The sequence below is a fragment of the Lepus europaeus genome, chromosome 17 (assembly GCF_033115175.1).
Source record: "Lepus europaeus isolate LE1 chromosome 17, mLepTim1.pri, whole genome shotgun sequence".
NCBI classification, from domain to species: domain Eukaryota; kingdom Metazoa; phylum Chordata; class Mammalia; order Lagomorpha; family Leporidae; genus Lepus; species Lepus europaeus.
Window position 1 is genome coordinate 81829003 of NC_084843.1, and position 16808 is coordinate 81845810.

The 16808-nt window shown below is 52.4% G+C and overlaps 1 protein-coding gene across 2 annotated transcripts; it reads left to right on the plus strand.

Moving 5' to 3' along the window:
• Positions 1–790: 790 nt before the first annotated feature.
• Positions 791–15380, plus strand: ZNF239 (zinc finger protein 239). Of its 2 annotated transcripts, none has more exons than XM_062214733.1 (2): positions 791–857; positions 11787–15380. In XM_062214733.1, exon 2 carries the CDS (start codon positions 12037–12039, stop codon positions 13207–13209), a length of 1173 nt encoding a protein of 390 aa, XP_062070717.1. In that variant the 5' UTR covers positions 791–857; positions 11787–12036; the 3' UTR covers positions 13210–15380. The 2 variants fall into 2 exon arrangements, with proteins under 2 accessions (XP_062070717.1, XP_062070718.1); XM_062214734.1 differs by lacking the exon at positions 791–857 and adding an exon at positions 1725–1799.
• Positions 15381–16808: the final 1428 nt, after the last annotated feature.

Sequence of the window (16808 nt, forward strand, 5' to 3'; positions counted from 1 at the left end):
CTGAGAAAGCAGCAGAAGATGGCCCAAGTCCTTGACCCCTGCACCCGTGTGGGAGACCTGGAAGAAGCTCCTGATCAGCCCAGCTCCAGCCCTTGCGGCCATCTGGGGAGTGAACCAGCGGATGGAAGTCCTCTCCTCCCTCTCTCCTCTTTCTCTCTCTCTCTACCTTTATCTCTGCCCATCTGCCTTTCCAATAAATAAAATAAATCTTCCAAAAAAGTAAAAAGGCAAACTGCAGCCGCACACACCCCGAGGGCTCCGTTTCCGAATGCCCCACAGGGTGCGGAGTGCCGCGTGCCAGCACCCAACTCAGAACTGCAAAGCTCACCGACCCACACGAGCGCCCCACCGAGCTGCTGTCCCTAACAGGCGACACGCTGGTCACCTGCCTTTCTAGATTGTTTCCCACACCAGATCGCTCCTGGGACCGGGCCCTGGGTGCTGTCTGCCGCAGAGCGGACGTCGGAACCCACACAGAGGGCGCCGAGGGGCGCTCGCTTCAGAATGTTCGCGAACGGCCGAGCTACGGCCGAATCCTTGTCCTCTCTCCACAGGAGTAACAGCGACAGGAAAACGGTACCTTAACAGCTACTGCTAACACAGTTCCCATCACGTTTGTAACAACAGCAAGGCCTCGGGGGCATCACCGGCCGGGCCGCGTTGCCCACAAGCCCGCCCTCAGAGCAGCGCCCCGCGCAGCCCGGCGCCCGGCGCCCGGAAGTGAGACGCCGGCCGGACGCCGGAAGTGGGCGTGGCCGCGCGCGCGGCATGCTGGGGCTTGTAGTTCGGGCCCCTCCGCGTGGGCGCGGGTGAGATCCCGAGTGCTGCGCTTGCCGCTGTGGGCTTGCACGTGGGAGGTGAGACGAGCCGTGCCCCGCGCGGGGGTCGCACTGTGTGGGGGAGGTCCCGCGCGGGGAGTCGCTGGGCCTTGGCGGGAGCCGCACGTGTGGCGCGGGGCCGCCCAGTGTTGGGGTGACCCCTTGCCGCTTCCTGGGCCGCGGCTCCTCGCCGGGCCGAGCCCTGGCCTGGCCCCCGCACACGGCCACGCCAGCCTTTTTTTTGCAAGCCAGGAACGGGCCTTAACTGCAAGGGAGGTTTCCAGTGGACGTTAGGCCACGGAGAGGGGCCTTCTGCGAGGGACCCAGGTCCCGCTCCCCGGAAGCCTGGGGCAGCTAGAAGCTGTCCAGATGGACAGTGTGCCCCGAGAGCCCCTGCCCTGACTGGAGCCTTCGCGCAGAACGGGCCCCGTCCGAGGGAGGACGTGGGCGCTTCGGGGAGCTGCTGGCAGCCTCTCTCCTCTCTCCCTCCCTCCCTCTCTCTCTCCCTCTCTTCCTCCCTCCCTCCCTCCCTCTCTTTCCCTCCATCTCTCTCTCCCTCCCTCTATCTCTCTCCTCTCTCTCCCTCTCTCTCCCTCTCTCCCTGTCTCTTTCCCTCCCTCTATCTCTCCCTTTCCCTCCCTCCCTCTCTCCTCTCTCTCTCTCCCTCCCTCTCTCTCTCTCCCTCCCTCCCTCTCTCTCTCTCTCCCTCCCTCCCTCTCTCCTCTCTCTCCCCCTCCCTCCCTCCCTCCTCTCTCTCTCTCCCTCCCTCTATCTCTCTCTCCCTCCCTCCCTCTCTCTCTCTCCCTCCCTCTATCTCTCCCTCCCTCCCTCTCTCTCTCCTCTCTCTCCCTCCCTCCCTCTCTCCTCTCTCTCCCTCCCTCTATCTCTCTCTCCCTCCCTCCCTCTCTCTCTCCCTCCCTCTCTCTCCCTCCCTCCCCCCCCCCCTCGCTCCAGGAACCTGCCCATCCCTGAGAGGCCCAGGTGAGCTGGGGTTTCTGTCTCCATGTCTAGATGGTGGGTTGCTGTCTGCTCTGTGGTTGGATTTCAGTGCGCGATATAAGGCATTGTGTAGACGGGTTTTTAGGAACCGGTTGATATGGGGGGGGGGGGGGGGCGGAATCTGCAGGTGGTCTCACCGGGCTCAGCACGGGTGTCTGCTGATTTTGAGGTACACATGAGTGACTCCGTGAGCCTGGACCACTCCTTAAGAGCACCAGGCTCCACTCTTCTGGCCAAAGATTTCCTGGGGCGTCCCTCTCTGGTCCCTTCCAGTAGAGCTTGCCAGACACTGCCAGCTGTCCCGGGCTCCGTCTAGCGCTCAGTGGTCTCCGGATCACAGAGCTGGCCCTCTTGCTGAGTGGGTGACAGGTCCAGAAACACTGCGTGCTCATGGTCATCATTTGTTAGCCACGGAAGTGTTAAAATCATGAGAAAAGGTGCAAAATGGAAGCACGGTGATTTTTTTTAAAAAATCACTCTATAAAATGCCCCTCAGCCAGGCAGTGCATCAGATTGTCTGCGGTGACTTTTAGGAATTAGGGTTCCTAGCCGTCTCCTCGGAGCCCACTATTGTTATCTTGATAGTCAGAGATTCATCATGAAGTGGGTCCCTCCCTACCGGATGCAAGGGTCTGTTCCATAGGTGAGAGGAGTCACTCATCTTCATTTATTTTTTAAAGATTTATTTATTTGAAAGGCAGAGTTACACAGAGAAAGGAGAGGCAGAGACACACAGAGAGAGAGAGGGGTCTTCCATCTGCTGGTTCACTTCCCAATTGGCCACAATGGCTGGAGCTGCGCCAATCTGAAGCCAGGAGCCAGGAGCTTCTTCCAGGTCTCCCATGTGGGTGCAGGGGCCCAAGGACTTGGGCCACCTTCCACTGCTTTCCCAGGCCATAGCAGAGAGCTGGATCAGAAGTGGAGCAGCCGGGAGTCGAACCTGTGCCCATATGGGATGCCGGCACTGCAGGCGGTGGCTTTACCTGCTGTGCCACTGCACCTGTCCGGAGTCACTCATCTGTTATGCTCCAATCTCTGTTCCCGTTCATCAAGGTGTGGACATACGTAATTGGTATAACACATTTTATATTACTCATTAACAATTTTTGTTCTTAAAAGATTTTGTTTACTTATTTGAAAGGTAGAATTGACAGAGAGAGAGAGAGAGAGAGAGAGAGAGAGAGAGAGAGCCATTTGCTGGTTTACTCCCCAAATGCCTACAGCAGCCAGGGCTGGGTTAGCCTGAGGCTAAGAACCAGGAACTCCATCCGGGTTCTCCCTCACAGGTGGCAGGAGCCCAAGCACTTGGGCCATCACTCGAGCTGTCTTCCCAGGCACATGAGCAGTGAGCTGGATAGGAAGTAGAGTGATCAGGACTCAAACTGGCACTCCAATATAGGACGCCGGCTTTGCAGGTAGCAGCTTAGCTAGGTGCACCAGAACGCCTATCTCTAACCTTTTATCTTACCATCACTCTCTCTGCTGGCAAAAGGGATAAATTTCTCCTTTAGTAAAATTAAATAATCAGGAATGAGGTGGGATTTTTTTGTTTTTTTTGTTTTTTTTTTTTAATTTTATTTATTTACTTGACAGGCAGAGTTACAGACACTGAGAGGGAGAGACGGAGAGAGATCCTCCATCCACTGGTTCACTCCCCAAATGGCCGCAACGGCTGGAGCTGAGCCGATCTGAAGTCAGGAGCCAGGAGCTTCCTCCAGGTCCCCCAAGCGGGTGGAGGGGCCCAGGTGCTTGGGCCATCTTCCACTGCCTTCCCAGGCCATAGCAGAGCGCTGGATTGGAAGTGGAGCGCCAGGTCTCAAACCAGCGCCCATATGGGGTGCAGCCGCTGCAGGCGGAGGATTAACCCACTGCACCATGGTGCCAGCCCCAATTTTTAAAAAATATTTATTTGAAAGAGTTACAGAAAGAGAAAAGCATATTAAAAAATAAAGCTAACCAACAAAATTTTAGGATGACTTTTAAAAGTCTGCCAATAATAAAATTCCTTCGCTTTGATTTTCAGGTATCTAATTTCTGCAGCTCTAGCCATTCCCAGATAATATATGATAAGGAATGCTGTAGCACTATCCTTTGATTGTTTCAGTAATTTCAAACCCACTACATGATTTAACTGCTCCAAGTTGCACTGTTTTTCTTTTGTCATTTTTCATTTTTTTTAAACTTACAATTGCTTACAATATTTGTAAAGAAAGGAATACGTGGGACCAGATCTGTGGCGCAGCAGGTTAAGCCTTTGCCTGCGGTGCCGGCATCCCATATAGGCTCCAGTTCAAGTCCCCGCTGCTCCACTTCCAATCCAGCTCTCTGCTATGGCCTGAGAAAGCAGCAGCAGAAGTCCCTGGATCCCTGCCACCCACGTGGGAGACCAGATGAAGCTCTTGGCTCCTGGCTTTGGTCTGGCTCAGCCCTGGCCATAGTGGCCATCTGTGAAGTGAAGCAGAAGATGGGAGATTCTCTCTCCTTTTTCTGTGTAACTCTTGACTTTCAAATAAAGAAATAATAAATCTTAATCCCCCCAAAAAATGTAGGTTTTAAAAAAAGTTATACATTTGCTTAGGTAAAGCAAATTGTATCACAAGACAAATACTGTTCCCGGGGGACCAGTGCTGTGGCACAGCAGGTAAAGCCACAGCCTGCAGCGCCAGATTCCCATATGGGCATTGGTTCCAGACCCAGCAGCTCCGCTTCCGATCCAGCTCTCTGCTATGGCCTGAGAAAGCAGTAGAGATGGCCCAAGTCCTTAGGGCCCTGAACCAGCGTGGGAGACCCGGAGGAAGCTCCTGGCTCCTGGCTCCTAGTTCTTGGCTTCTGATTGGCCCAGCTCTGGTCATTGGGGCCATTTGGGGAGTGAACCAGCAGATAGAAGACCTCTCTCTCTCTCTCTCTCTCTCTGCCTCTGCCTCTCTATAACTCTGCCTTTCAAATAAATAAATAAATCTTTAAAAAACAAAAAACTGTTCTAGGGGCTGGCATTGTGGCATAGAAGGTAAAGCCTCCACTTGCAGTGTTGGCATCCCATATGAGTGCCAGTTCAAGTCCTAGCTGTTCACTTCCCATCCGGCTCCTTGTTAACACATCTGGGAAAGCAGTGCAAGATGGCCCAATTGTTGAGCCCCTGCACCCGCGTGGGAGGCCCGGAAGAAGCTCCTGGCTTCTTCTTTAGCCCAGCTCTGGCTGTTGTGTTCATTTGGAGTGTGAACCAACAGATAGGAGATGTGTGTGTGTGTATGTGTGTGTGTTCGTGTCCATGTCCATGTCCATCCTCCTCTCCTGTGTAACTGTGCCATTCAAATCTAAAAATGTTCTGCCTGCTCTGCAGGCCATAAGGTTGCGCAAAGGCACTGGGGTTTTTTTTTGTTTGTTTTGTTTTAATATAAAAACCAGAGACAGAGCTGCCATCAGCTGGTTCACTCCTCAGATGCCCACAGCGTTGCAGGCCAGGCCAGGCTGAGCTGGGGCCGGGGACTCAGCCTGGGTCTCCCGTGGGGGTCTTGATCTTCCACCTGTTCCTTACTGAGTTTTCCTCCATAGTTTTAATATGCCCTGGACAGCTACTTGTTTTCTCTTTTTTTACAGGTTTTATTTATTTATTTGAGAGGTAGAATTACAGAGAGAGGGAAAGACAGAGAGAGCTCTTCTTTCTTCTGGTTCACTCCCCAGATGGCTGCAACAGCCAGAGCTGCACCAATCCGAAGCCAGGAGCCAGAAGCTTCTTCCAGATCTCCCACGTGGTTGCAGGGGCCCAAGGACTTGGGCCATCTTCCACTGCTATTCCAGGCCATAGCAGAGAGCTGGACTGGAAGAGGAGCAGCTGGGACTAGAACCGGTGCCCATATGGGATGCTGGTACCACAGGCGGAGGATTAACCTACTGCACCACAGCACCAGCCACCCTATTTTCTCTTTTTTAAGACTGAATGCATTCACATGGTTTTAAAAAGCATAGAAAAGCTGACCAGGAAACCTTTCTTTCACGTCGCAACTCCTGTCCCCCCAGGACCCGGTCATCGGCCTTTCCCGCCCTACTGCAATGCGTAAGGTCATACAGGCGTCACTTCACCGCTGTGCCTGGAACTCTGAGGAGAGCCTCCACACTGGAGTGCTGGGGGCTCGCAGGAAGTGTCCGAGCTTCACGGTGGGTGACGCCAGTATGCACTCCAGCAGTGTGTCTTCAGTGTGACAGGTGGCAAATGGTGTCTCAGGGCTGCATCGCTCGCAAACCCTTGAAAGACAGGTACAGGCAGACGCAGAGAAAGCTTTCATCCGGTGGTCCGCTTACATGTGCCTGCCGTGGCTGGGGCTGGGCCAGCCAGGAGCCAGGAACTCCACCTGGGCCTGTCATGTCGGTGGCAGGGGCCTAACGACTGGAGCCGTCACCTGCTGCCTCTCATGGCGTTGTACTATCAGGAAGCTGGAGTTGGAAGTGGAGCCGGAACTCCAGCCCAGACACTTCATACAAGAATGTGGGCATCCTAAGGGGCGCGGCTAGCACTGCAACAACATTCACTCCTCCCCTAAGTCTCTGTCACGCACTTTGAGGTTGGAAACCTAATCAAATTACAGTGTGTGGAAGTCGGGCCTTTGGGGGCTGGTGCTGCGGCGTAGCAGATAAAACCGCCTTCTGTGGCGCCGGCATCCTGTACAGGCACTGGTTCGAGTCCCTGCTGCTCCTCTTCCAATATAGCTCTCTGCTGTGGCCTGGGAGAGCAGTAGAAGATGGTCTAAGTCCTTGGGCCCCTGCACCCACGTGGGAGACCTGGAAGAAGCTCCTGGCTCCTGGCTTCGGATCCACACAGCTCCAGCTGTTGCGGCCAATTGGGGAGTAATCAATGGATGAAGACCTCTTCCCCCCCACCCCACCCCGCCTCTGCCTCTCTGTGTGACTGCCTTTCAAGTAAATAAATAAATCTGGGAAAAAAAAAAAAAAGCCAGCAAGATTCAGTGAGGGCCCCATCCGAATGGATCTGACCTTCATCACTTTCCAAAAGCCCCATTTTATTTTTTAAAAAGATTTATTTATTTATTTGAAAGAGTTACACAGAGAAGAGAGAGAGGTCTTCCATCTGCTGGTTCACTTGAACCGGCGCCCACATGGGTTGCCCACACCACAGAAGGCGGCTTACCTGCTACACCACAGCGCTGGCCCCAGTGTCATTTTGAGTGTATGATATACTGCTCTTTCTCACCTTACCAATGTTGGATTTTTTTTTTTTTTTTTTTTTTTTGGACAGGCAGAGTGGACAGTGAGAGAGAGATACAGAGAGATAGGTCTTCCTTTGCCGTTGGTTCACCCTCCAATGGCTGCCGTGGCCGGCGCGCTGCAGCCGGCGCACCACGCTGATCCAAAGGCAGGAGCCAGGTGCTTCTCCTGGTCTCCCATGGGGTGCAGGGCCCAAGCACTTGGGCCATCCTCCACTGCCTTCCTGGGCCACAGCAGAGAGCTGGACTGGAAGAGGGATAACCGGGACAGAATCCGGCACCCCGACCGGGTGTGCTGGTGCTGCAACGCGGAGGATTAGCCTGTTGAGCCATGGCGCCGGCCATGGATATTTTCTGTTAACTTCCCCATATCCTTGAGGAGGGTAACAGCCGTTTCACATTCCCTCCCCCAGTGTGTCCATCCTCCCCCAATCTGTCAATCTTATCAACGATGAGTGCTTTTGCTGCTTGACTTTGGAGTTACCGTTCATTGTGCAGTCTGGCAGTATGCTGTGATGGCAGTTCTCCCCTCCTGAAGCCAGTATTTCATTCTATACTAAATTACTTTCCCTTTATGTATCAGCTTAATTATATAACTGTATTAACTTCTTTGCTTATTGCTAGTTTTTGTTTGTTTGTTTGTTTGTTTGTTTTTGTTTTATTTCTTGGGGCCAGCGCCATGGTGCAATAGGCTAATCCTCCACCTGTGGCGCCAGCATCCCATTTGGGTGCCAGTTCTAGTCCCAGCTGCTCCTCTTCCGATCCAGCTCTCTGCTGTGGCCCGGGAGGGCAGTGGAGGATGGCCCAAGTCCTTGGGCCCCCGCACCCACGTGGGAGACCTGGAAGAAGCACCTGGCTCCTGGTTTCGGATCGGCACAGCTCCATCCGTTGCAGCCATTTGGGGAGTGAACTAGTGGAGGGAAGACCTCTCTCTCTGTCTCTCCCTCTTTAACTCTACCTCTCAAATAAATAAATAAAATATTTTTTAAAAAAGATTTCTTTATTTGAAAGAGGTACAGAGGGAGAAACCTTCATCTGGTGGTTCACTCCCAAGATGGCCACAGCAGCCAGGGCTGAGCCACACAGGTGCCAGGAGCTTCATCCAGGTCTCCCACAGGGGTAGCAGGAGCCCGAGTCCTTGGGCCGTCCTCCACAGCCTTTCCTAGGCCATTAGCACGGAGCTGGATTGGAACTGGAGCCAGCATTGCAGGTGGCACCTTTAGCTGCCATACCACAACATCAGCCCCTTACTGCTATTTCTTCTTCTTTTTTTTTTTTTATTTAAAAAATTTTGTGCTGCTTTACATTCCTGAGTGCCTCAGCTGTTGAATCCTTTCTTACCCAAAAAAGTGTGAGGGGTGAAAAGCTCCTTCAAGATGGGCTTTTGCTTTTTTTTTTTTTTTTTAAGATTTATTTACTTATTTGAAAGTCAGTGTTACAGAGAGCAGGAGAGAGAGAGAATCTTCTGTCCACTGGCTGACTACCCAGTTGGCCACAACAGCCTGCCACATGGGTGGCAGGGATCTAGGTTCTTGGGCCATCTTCCACTGCTTTTCCCAGGCCATTAGCAGGGGCTGGCACTGTGGCATGGCGGATGAAGCCACTGCCTGAAGTGCCGGCATCCGTATGGGGGCTGGTTCAAATCCCGCTGCTCCATTTCCAGTAGAGCTGTATGCTGTGGCCTGGGAAAGATGGCCCCAGTGCTTGGGCCCCTGCCCCCACATGGGAGACCCAGAAGAAGCTCCTGGCTCCTGGCTTCAGATCGGCGCAACTCCGGCCATTGCAGCCAACTGGGGAGTGAACCAGTGGATGGAAGACCTCTCTCTCTCTGCCTCTCCTTCTTTCTCTGTGTATCTCTGACTTTCAAATAAATAAATATTTAAAAAAGAAGAGGAGGAGGAGGAAAAGGACGAAGAGGAAGAGGAGGAGCAGCCAGGACACAAACCAGCAGATCCCGGCACTGCGGGCAGTGGCTTAGCCCACTGTGCCACAGTGCCAGCCCCGGTTGGTTTTATCTTTCCATTTTCCCGTCCTGTTACTCTTCATTCTAGGAGAACCTTTCCGTCTTCTAGTCTCACCATGTTTCCTTTGGCTATGCAACCCATTTAGCTTGGAGGCCTTAGAATAAGCGCAGCGCTGAGCTTTGAGACCAGCTGCCTGACCTTCTACCTGGGTTTCCTTGCGTGTGAGACTGGAGTCCTGATCGTTCTTTCCGTGTGTGGTCGGGCACCGAAGCTTCAGCGCTTCAGTTGGCACAGTGGGCGTTCAGTCACTTTCCCAGCTTCGAAGCAGTGTGATGACTGCTCCTTGCCGTGTTGGTAGTTTATTAGATGGTGTTTAAAAGTGACAGGCGCTCTGATTTCTCTGGCTCTGAAAGATGTACCTTTTAAATGCCATCTCCTCCATGCGCTGTGTTTCTTCAGTTTGTGCTTGGTAGGTGTCCGCCTATCTGCTGGACATATTTGGAATGCTCACGTGATTTTTTCAGAGGTCATGTGTTGCCAGCCATACTGGAGCAGGTATCTTCAGCTGCTGCCCAGCCCACCACAATGCATGTGTGTTCCACTTGAGGAGGGAACCAGAGTCCATCTGATGGGGGCACACATGCAGCCTAGCAGTTAACACACTGGTTGGGAACCGGCCTCCCACGTCACAGGGCCTTCGGTTCCATAACCGACTCTGGCTCCTGACTCCAGCTGCCTGCTAACGCAGACCCTTGGAGGAGCAGCTGATGGCTCAGGCGACGGGGTCCCTGCCTCCCGTGTCGGAGACCTGGCTTGAGTTGCTGGCCCCGGTCCAGCCCCAGCTGTCATAGGCATTTGGGGTGTGGACCAGCAGAATGGGAGCGATCCTTGTCTCTCTGCCTCTCAAATAAGTAAATAAAAATTAAAGGGAAAAAATCACTCGACCTGATGGCGCTGTGCAGGCTGCTGCTTAAGTCAGTGTCAGCTGACTGCAAAGAGCATGCCTGCCACCCTGGCCCCAGCTCTGAGCCAGCGCGGCCCTGTTCAGGACACCCTCAGGCTCTGTCCTGGAGGTGTGTGGGTTGATTGTTTTCTCTGTAGGTCCAGCATTTACGTCCACCTCACCCCAAATTATTCCTTTTCTGGCAGATTATTTATTTTGTTCTGGAGGCCTTCTCCTGGGCCACTGCTGGTAGCCACCCAGGATTTTAGTTTGTGGTTTTTGTCGCACAGCTAGTTTTGCTAAGGCCAGCCTCTAGCCCAGCCATTAGGCATCCTGCCGCGAACACCGTTTCTTGGCTGAAGCTGCCTATGATTGCTGAGTCTGAATCTGGAATCTGAATTTCTGGGACTTGGTGAGAAGACCCCTCCCCCTCGCTGAAGGCTTATCCTGTACACGACGTGAGCCGTGCGTTGTTTTCCAGTTTCTCCTCTGGTCCCCTGGTGACGGCAAGCCTGTCTGATCTTCAAGACTAATAGGGACTTCTTTTTTGCCATTTCATTGTGTTATGAGGAGTCCCCTCCTGTTCTGACCAGCATACACAGCAGTAAACTCTGTCCCCTAGCACACTCTGCCCTCGCTGCTGGGCGGACAGTGCCAGAGGAAGGGGCCCCCAGCACCACGGGTGAGACGAGTCAGGTTTGGGTTTGTCATCTGTGTCCTCTCCTCACTCAGCCTTCCGCGCTTGCATTTCCCGTGCTGGGACACGCCACCATGGCACCCACTCAGGCAGGGAACCAGCAGCACGCGTGGCGCCCGCTTCCCCTTGCTGCCTCTAGCTTTGTGGTCATCCAAGATAGAGAGCAGATCTCCCATTTCTCTGCACAGCTGTCATCGTTCCTTCTCCCGATTTGTTGTCACATCTGTCTCCACCCAGGGTTTGCATTCCACTGGTATTTGTCATCAAAGTTTTAGAATTCCCTTTGAATTTACATTTACAAATGTTTAGTCCCCCCTACAGTGTAGCCCTCTGTAGTAGACCCCAAACCCTCTGCTCTGGTTCTTGCCTCCGCCTCCCTTTCTACCACGGCAACCTTTTAAGCTCCTCAAGCAGCTGCTTGTATTTCCTGAACACGTCTGTATTTTTTTTTTTGTCCTGTCAGTTTGTCCCAGAAATCTTCCCAGGGCCCTCAGGCTTGAGCTGAGTGCCCCTGCTCTGGGCTCGCGTGGTTTCTCATGCTTGTATCTCCTGTATTGTGTTGTACCGTACATGGACTGACGTGCCTAAATCCAAAATGCTCCGAAACCTGAAACTTCATGGACTCAAAGTTTTCACGTTTGGTGTCATTTGGGTTGGGGTGTTCAGCTGGCAACGTCTATGCAGATGCTCCAAAATCCAAAACTCCTGGCAGGCCGACACAACGCTGCTTCCCAGCCACTCGGAAAGGGACACCCCCTGCGTTGTCACCCGCGTTGTCACCTGGGTGTATCGTGCTTGCTGTGTTTCTCCTTCCCAGGAGGTGCAGCTTGTGCAGCAATAGGGTTTCCGTTTTCTTCCTTGTGTCCCCAACACCTAGGCAGTTGGACTACCAATTCAGTGCAAAGTGAAATGAAATGTTTGTGGTGAGGATAAACGATTCACAGCCTCTTCTGCAGGAGCCGCGAAGGGACCCTTTGGCGGTGCTTCAAAGCGAAGAGAATTTCTCTGCCACACCTAAGGTCTTCCCTCCCCCTGGCGTTAAGCCTGTGACAAGCTGACCTTTCTCCTAGGTGCAAGTCCTCAGGCCTCGAGCACTCCAGTTCTGAAACCTTGAACTCTTTGATCACTGAATTCTCTGTTCCCTAGGAGACTTGAGTGACAGTCCTCTGGAGCATCCTCCAAAGAAAGGAAGAGACACCCGGGACCGGAAGTCGGCGTCAAGATCATACTGTGACTTTTCAAGGGGAAGTGCCTAAGGACCCTGAACCAGACCTCGCCCCCATGTGGGAAACGGAGAAATATTTCCAGCAGCAGGAGCGGTGTGGTGACCCATCACACTGATGGCTTCAGAAAGGTGGAGAAGGAAAACCACCTGGCCTTGAAAGTGGGGAGCCAAATGGCCACAGGGGACCCTGCAGCGCACCTCTGCCAGGACGAGCCCCAGGGAACAGGCAGCCACGCAGTGACTGAGGAGAGCCCCGAGAGGACAGCGGCAAGGGGGGGACGTCCTCCCACGGAGCGCTGTCCAGAGAACCTTCACATCAGACTTGGGTCTGATGTCACAGAGCTGGGCTCGCCCTTGTTCCGGGGTGAGGTGACCTGCCACAGCGGCCAGCCGAAAGAACCTTTGGGTCCCTCGGAATATAACCGCCGGGACCTTCCCGAATGGAAGTCACGGTCAGTCAGCTGTAGCCAGCAGAAGTTTCCCACGGAGGAGCAACCCTGTGCCCGTGGCAGCCGTGGGAAAGCACTCCACCCCGGCCCCAACGGCCATCCGCGTGAGAAAATCCACTTGGCGGCGGCAAAGCTGTTCAGATGTGGTCGGTGTGGTGAGGACTTCAGTCAGAACTCAGAGCTGCTGCTCCACCAGCGAGGCCACGCACAAGAGAAACCCTACAGGTGTGAGCAGTGTGGCAAGGGCTTCACCAGGAGCTCCAGCCTGCTCGTCCACCAGGCCGTGCACACAGAAGAGAAACCCTACAGGTGTGAGCAGTGCGGCAAGGGCTTCACCAGGAGCTCCAGCCTGCTCGTCCACCACGCGGTGCACACCGGCGAGAAGCCCTACAAGTGCGACAGGTGCGCCAAGGGCTTCAGCCAGAGCTCCAAGCTGCTCATCCACCAGCGGGTGCACACCGGGGAGAAGCCCTACGAGTGCGGGGAGTGCGGCATGAGCTTCAGCCAGCGCTCCAACCTGCACATCCACCAGCGGGTGCACACTGGGGAGAGGCCCTACAAGTGCGCCGAGTGTGGCAAGGGCTTCAGCCAGAGCTCCAACCTGCACATCCACCGCTGCGTCCACACCGGCGAGAAGCCCTACCAGTGCTACGAGTGCGGCAAGGGCTTCAGCCAGAGCTCGGACCTGCGCATCCACCTGCGGGTGCACACCGGCGAGAAGCCCTACCACTGCGGCAAGTGCGGCAAGGGCTTCAGCCAGAGCTCCAAGCTGCTCATCCACCAGCGGGTGCACACCGGCGAGAAGCCCTATGAGTGCGGGGAGTGCGGCAAGGGCTTCAGCCAGAGCTCCAACCTGCACATCCACCAGCGGGTGCACAGGAAAGAGCCCCGCTGAGGACAGGAGCTGGCGCCGCGGACCGGAGGGACTGTGTTCTTCACCTCACTCTTCCTCGTATTCCAGAGGAGAGAGAGGGAGGAAGGGTCGCTCAGAGAAGTTCCTTCACGGAAACAAAACCGTTCCTTCATTCACTCACTCATTGTTCTAAGTTCCAGGCACTTTATTACGCTGCACACCTGTGGATCACCCTGGATCCTCAGATAGGTAGAGTGACCTTACAATTCAGTCTGTTTGGAACCGTATGTTCTGCCCAGTGTTGCCAACAACGAGAACTTGGTATCTGTCCAAGCAGGGCATGTCTGCCCTTATCCACGTTACCTGAGAAGTTGCAATCTGATTTCTCCTCAAATCGGGTGCCTTGTGTTCTTGGTGTTTTCTGAGACAACATCTGGTTTGTCCGGTTTTGGCCTAGGATGTATGGGAGAAAGCTGCAGAGGCTGTGGACATCTCTTGTTGATTGCAATACTGCACCGCGGTCTGTAGCCACACAGCAAGGAGGTGGAAAAGGCCACCTCTGCACACGACTTTTAGTGGGACATCGAGTGCCCTTCCCCCAGGCAGCTGTTCAGAAACAGGTAGTTCCTTTTCATGGGTACAAGCTAGTTTATTGGGAAATTTTCTAGATCTCCCCACCTCATACATGCTCCCCACACACACCATGCTGAAACATGGCAAATGAAGTTGATTTTATTTAAATATATTTAATGCCCCTCCCAGCACTTCCGCATCCGGTTGTCTTAATTTATTTCACCACCCCATGCCCTGAGCAAAACAAAGGAGTCCGGCATTTTTCTTTCTGAGCTTTAATGTCTCACGTAAGTGCCCTAAAAACGTCATTTGTTTTACCCACTCCTTTGACCTCACTATAGACAACTAATTTCTTTCTGTTATTTTTGCATTTGCTTACTAATATGCCACATGAAAGTAGCTACACAGATGTTTTAGCCACATTTGGAGAATATATTGAGAAGAGGACTGAAAACATGTGCCCTATCACTCACTTCCCTAGGGGTGTGGATGGCATTGGTGTGGCTATAGGCCCCCCACAGTAAGGCATTTGGCGCTTGGGAGTTAACACAGGAAGTCTGTGCAACAGCAGGAGACTGATTGCCAGCATGTAACTACATAGGAAGTTACCATTCAGTGGGCTCCTAGTTGCAACTCATGATTGCGCATGCAATGCTGCTTAAAGAACCCCAGTTCTCTCCCATAACTAGCCCCCATATTTTAAAAGAACCAGATAGGCACATATTTACTAGCTAGGAAGGTGGAGTTGTAGCGGATCCCCAGACTAAGGGTGATCTGAAGCACTTAGCGCTAAGGACGTACCAGGTCACCAACTCAAGGGAAGCAGTTACTCCCAGAAAAAGGAATGAAGGAGGGTGAGTGACACACATCGGCTTTCCTTCGAGAGAGACTCCTGGACTGGCTGTAGCCCTGAACAGTCTGTGGGGGAATGATTCTGGGTGGTGGCTTAGCACCTGCCCTTGGGCTCTGCAGAGTAGCCTTTGTTCAGGCAGCACCACAAGTGCTTTGTGGATGAGGTCTCAGATTCCAGCCACCCTCTGAAGAGGTGATGGCTTTGACTTCCCTGTCACACCGGCCTTCGAATTGATTAACGTGATCTAACTGGAATTGGGAGCCATGTCAAGTATAAAGAACCCATGGACACAAAGGCCACGGCATAGGGCTGAAGTCAGTCCCAGACATAAAACTGTTTTTCCAGATTTCCTTTTATATGTAATTTTGAGTCATCACATTTTTGTTTTAAGATTTGTTTGTTTGTTTGAAAGGCGGAGTTACAGAGAGGCAGAGGCCGAGACAAGTCTCCCGTCTGCTGAGAGAGTCTTTCCAGTCACTCCCCAGGTGGCCGCAATGACCAGGGCTGGGCCAGACCAAAGCAAGGAGCTTCATCCAGGTCTTCCACGTGGGTGTGGGGCCCACCCACACTTGGGCCATCTTCCACTGCTTTTCCCAGGCCATTAGCAGGGAGCTGGGTCAGAAGTGGAGCAGCTGGGGCTTGAACCAGCACACTTATCACCAGCCCTGAGTTGTCAATGTTTTAACTATTTTAACTAGCTATTGCTGTTCTCTTTTAGGCATTATCTTCCTTTCTTTAAATTTATATTTTAAAAGATTCATTTTTATTTGAAAGGCAGAGAGGGAGAGATATATCTTCCAGTCACTGGTTCACTCCCCAAATGGCTACAACAGCCAGGGCTGGGCCAGGCCAAAGCCAGGAGCCTGGAACTCCATCTGGGTCTCTCACATGGGTAGAGTGGGCCTGAGTACCCAGGACAACTTCCACTGCTTTCCCAGGTGCATTAGCAGAGAGCTGGATGGGAACCAAAGCAGCTAGGACTCTAAACGTAGCGGTTTAACCATCTGTGCCGTAACTCCCGTCTCATATTATCTTCCTTAATTCAGTTGATATGATCTGTGTGCTTAGGGAACATTTCACTGCTTGTGGGAAGGAAGTTGGAGGAAAAGAGTAACTTTAAAAAAGAGGGACTTGTGTGTGGAAATGCACACAGAAGGAACAATGGTAAGCCATTTGGAAAACAATGTGGCTGTCCTTACAAAGTGAGACACTTAGCTCACAGCATGGCAAACCCACTCCACAGTGTGTACTCGAGTAGGGGAAACACTTCCATCCATAGCCCTTACAGAAGGGCTCATGGTTTACTCTTAATAGCCATAACCTTCAGAATGGACACAACCTGAGTGTCCACCAGCAAGGGAAAGGGAAAACAGAGGCTGCTGTGGTGGTACCACAGTTAACCTGCTGCCTGCAATGCCAGCATCCCCTATCAGAGCACCAGTTCAAGTCCCAGCTAGTCTGTGTCTGAGCCCACTCCCTGCTAACATGCCCGGGAAAGCAGTGGAAGATGGCCCAAGTACTTGGGTCCCTGCTACCCACATGGGATACCTGGATGGAGTTCCTGGCTCTTAGCTTCAGCTGGGCCCAGCCCTGGCTGTTTACTGGAGAACAAACCATCAAATGGAAGATCTCTTCTCTGTTTCTCCATGTCTTTCTCTTCCTCTCTCTTTCTGCCTTGCAAATAAGATGAATATAAACAAAATTTTTAAAAAAAGGTGAAGAAAAGCAAAGAAATGGGCAAAGTATTTCAGGCAAAAGCCCTATTGGTATTACAATGGAATCTCAGGCTTAATCCTCAACTTTATGACATGAAAGAACCAGATATCATATAATGATAAATAGCAAAATCAGTTAAGAAGACAAGTCATATTGTTACACATCTAAATACAAAATCAACTGCTACCTTAGTGACATAAAGCAAACTACTGAATAAGGCAAGGTACCTCTTCAACTTAGGACAGGTGGAAGAGATAAAAATAAGCAAAGATAACTCTCAAGTGGGATACTACAGAAAACAATATTTTATTCTAAAATAATACTGAGGGAAAATTTGCTAAATTTGATGCACTATTAATGATATCTAAAATTTAATGGTATTTATTCTTTTTATTTGAAAGCAGAGAATCTTCCACCCACTGATTCCCTCCCCAAAGTCTGGAGCCTGAGTCCAGTCCAGGTCTCCCATTAAGTGGCAGTGACCCAAGCATTTGAGACA

Coding starts and splice junctions, on each gene's coding strand:
- ZNF239 (XM_062214733.1), top strand. CDS start 12,037: ATGGCCACAGGGGACCCTGCAGCGCACCTCTGCCAGGACGAGCCCCAG.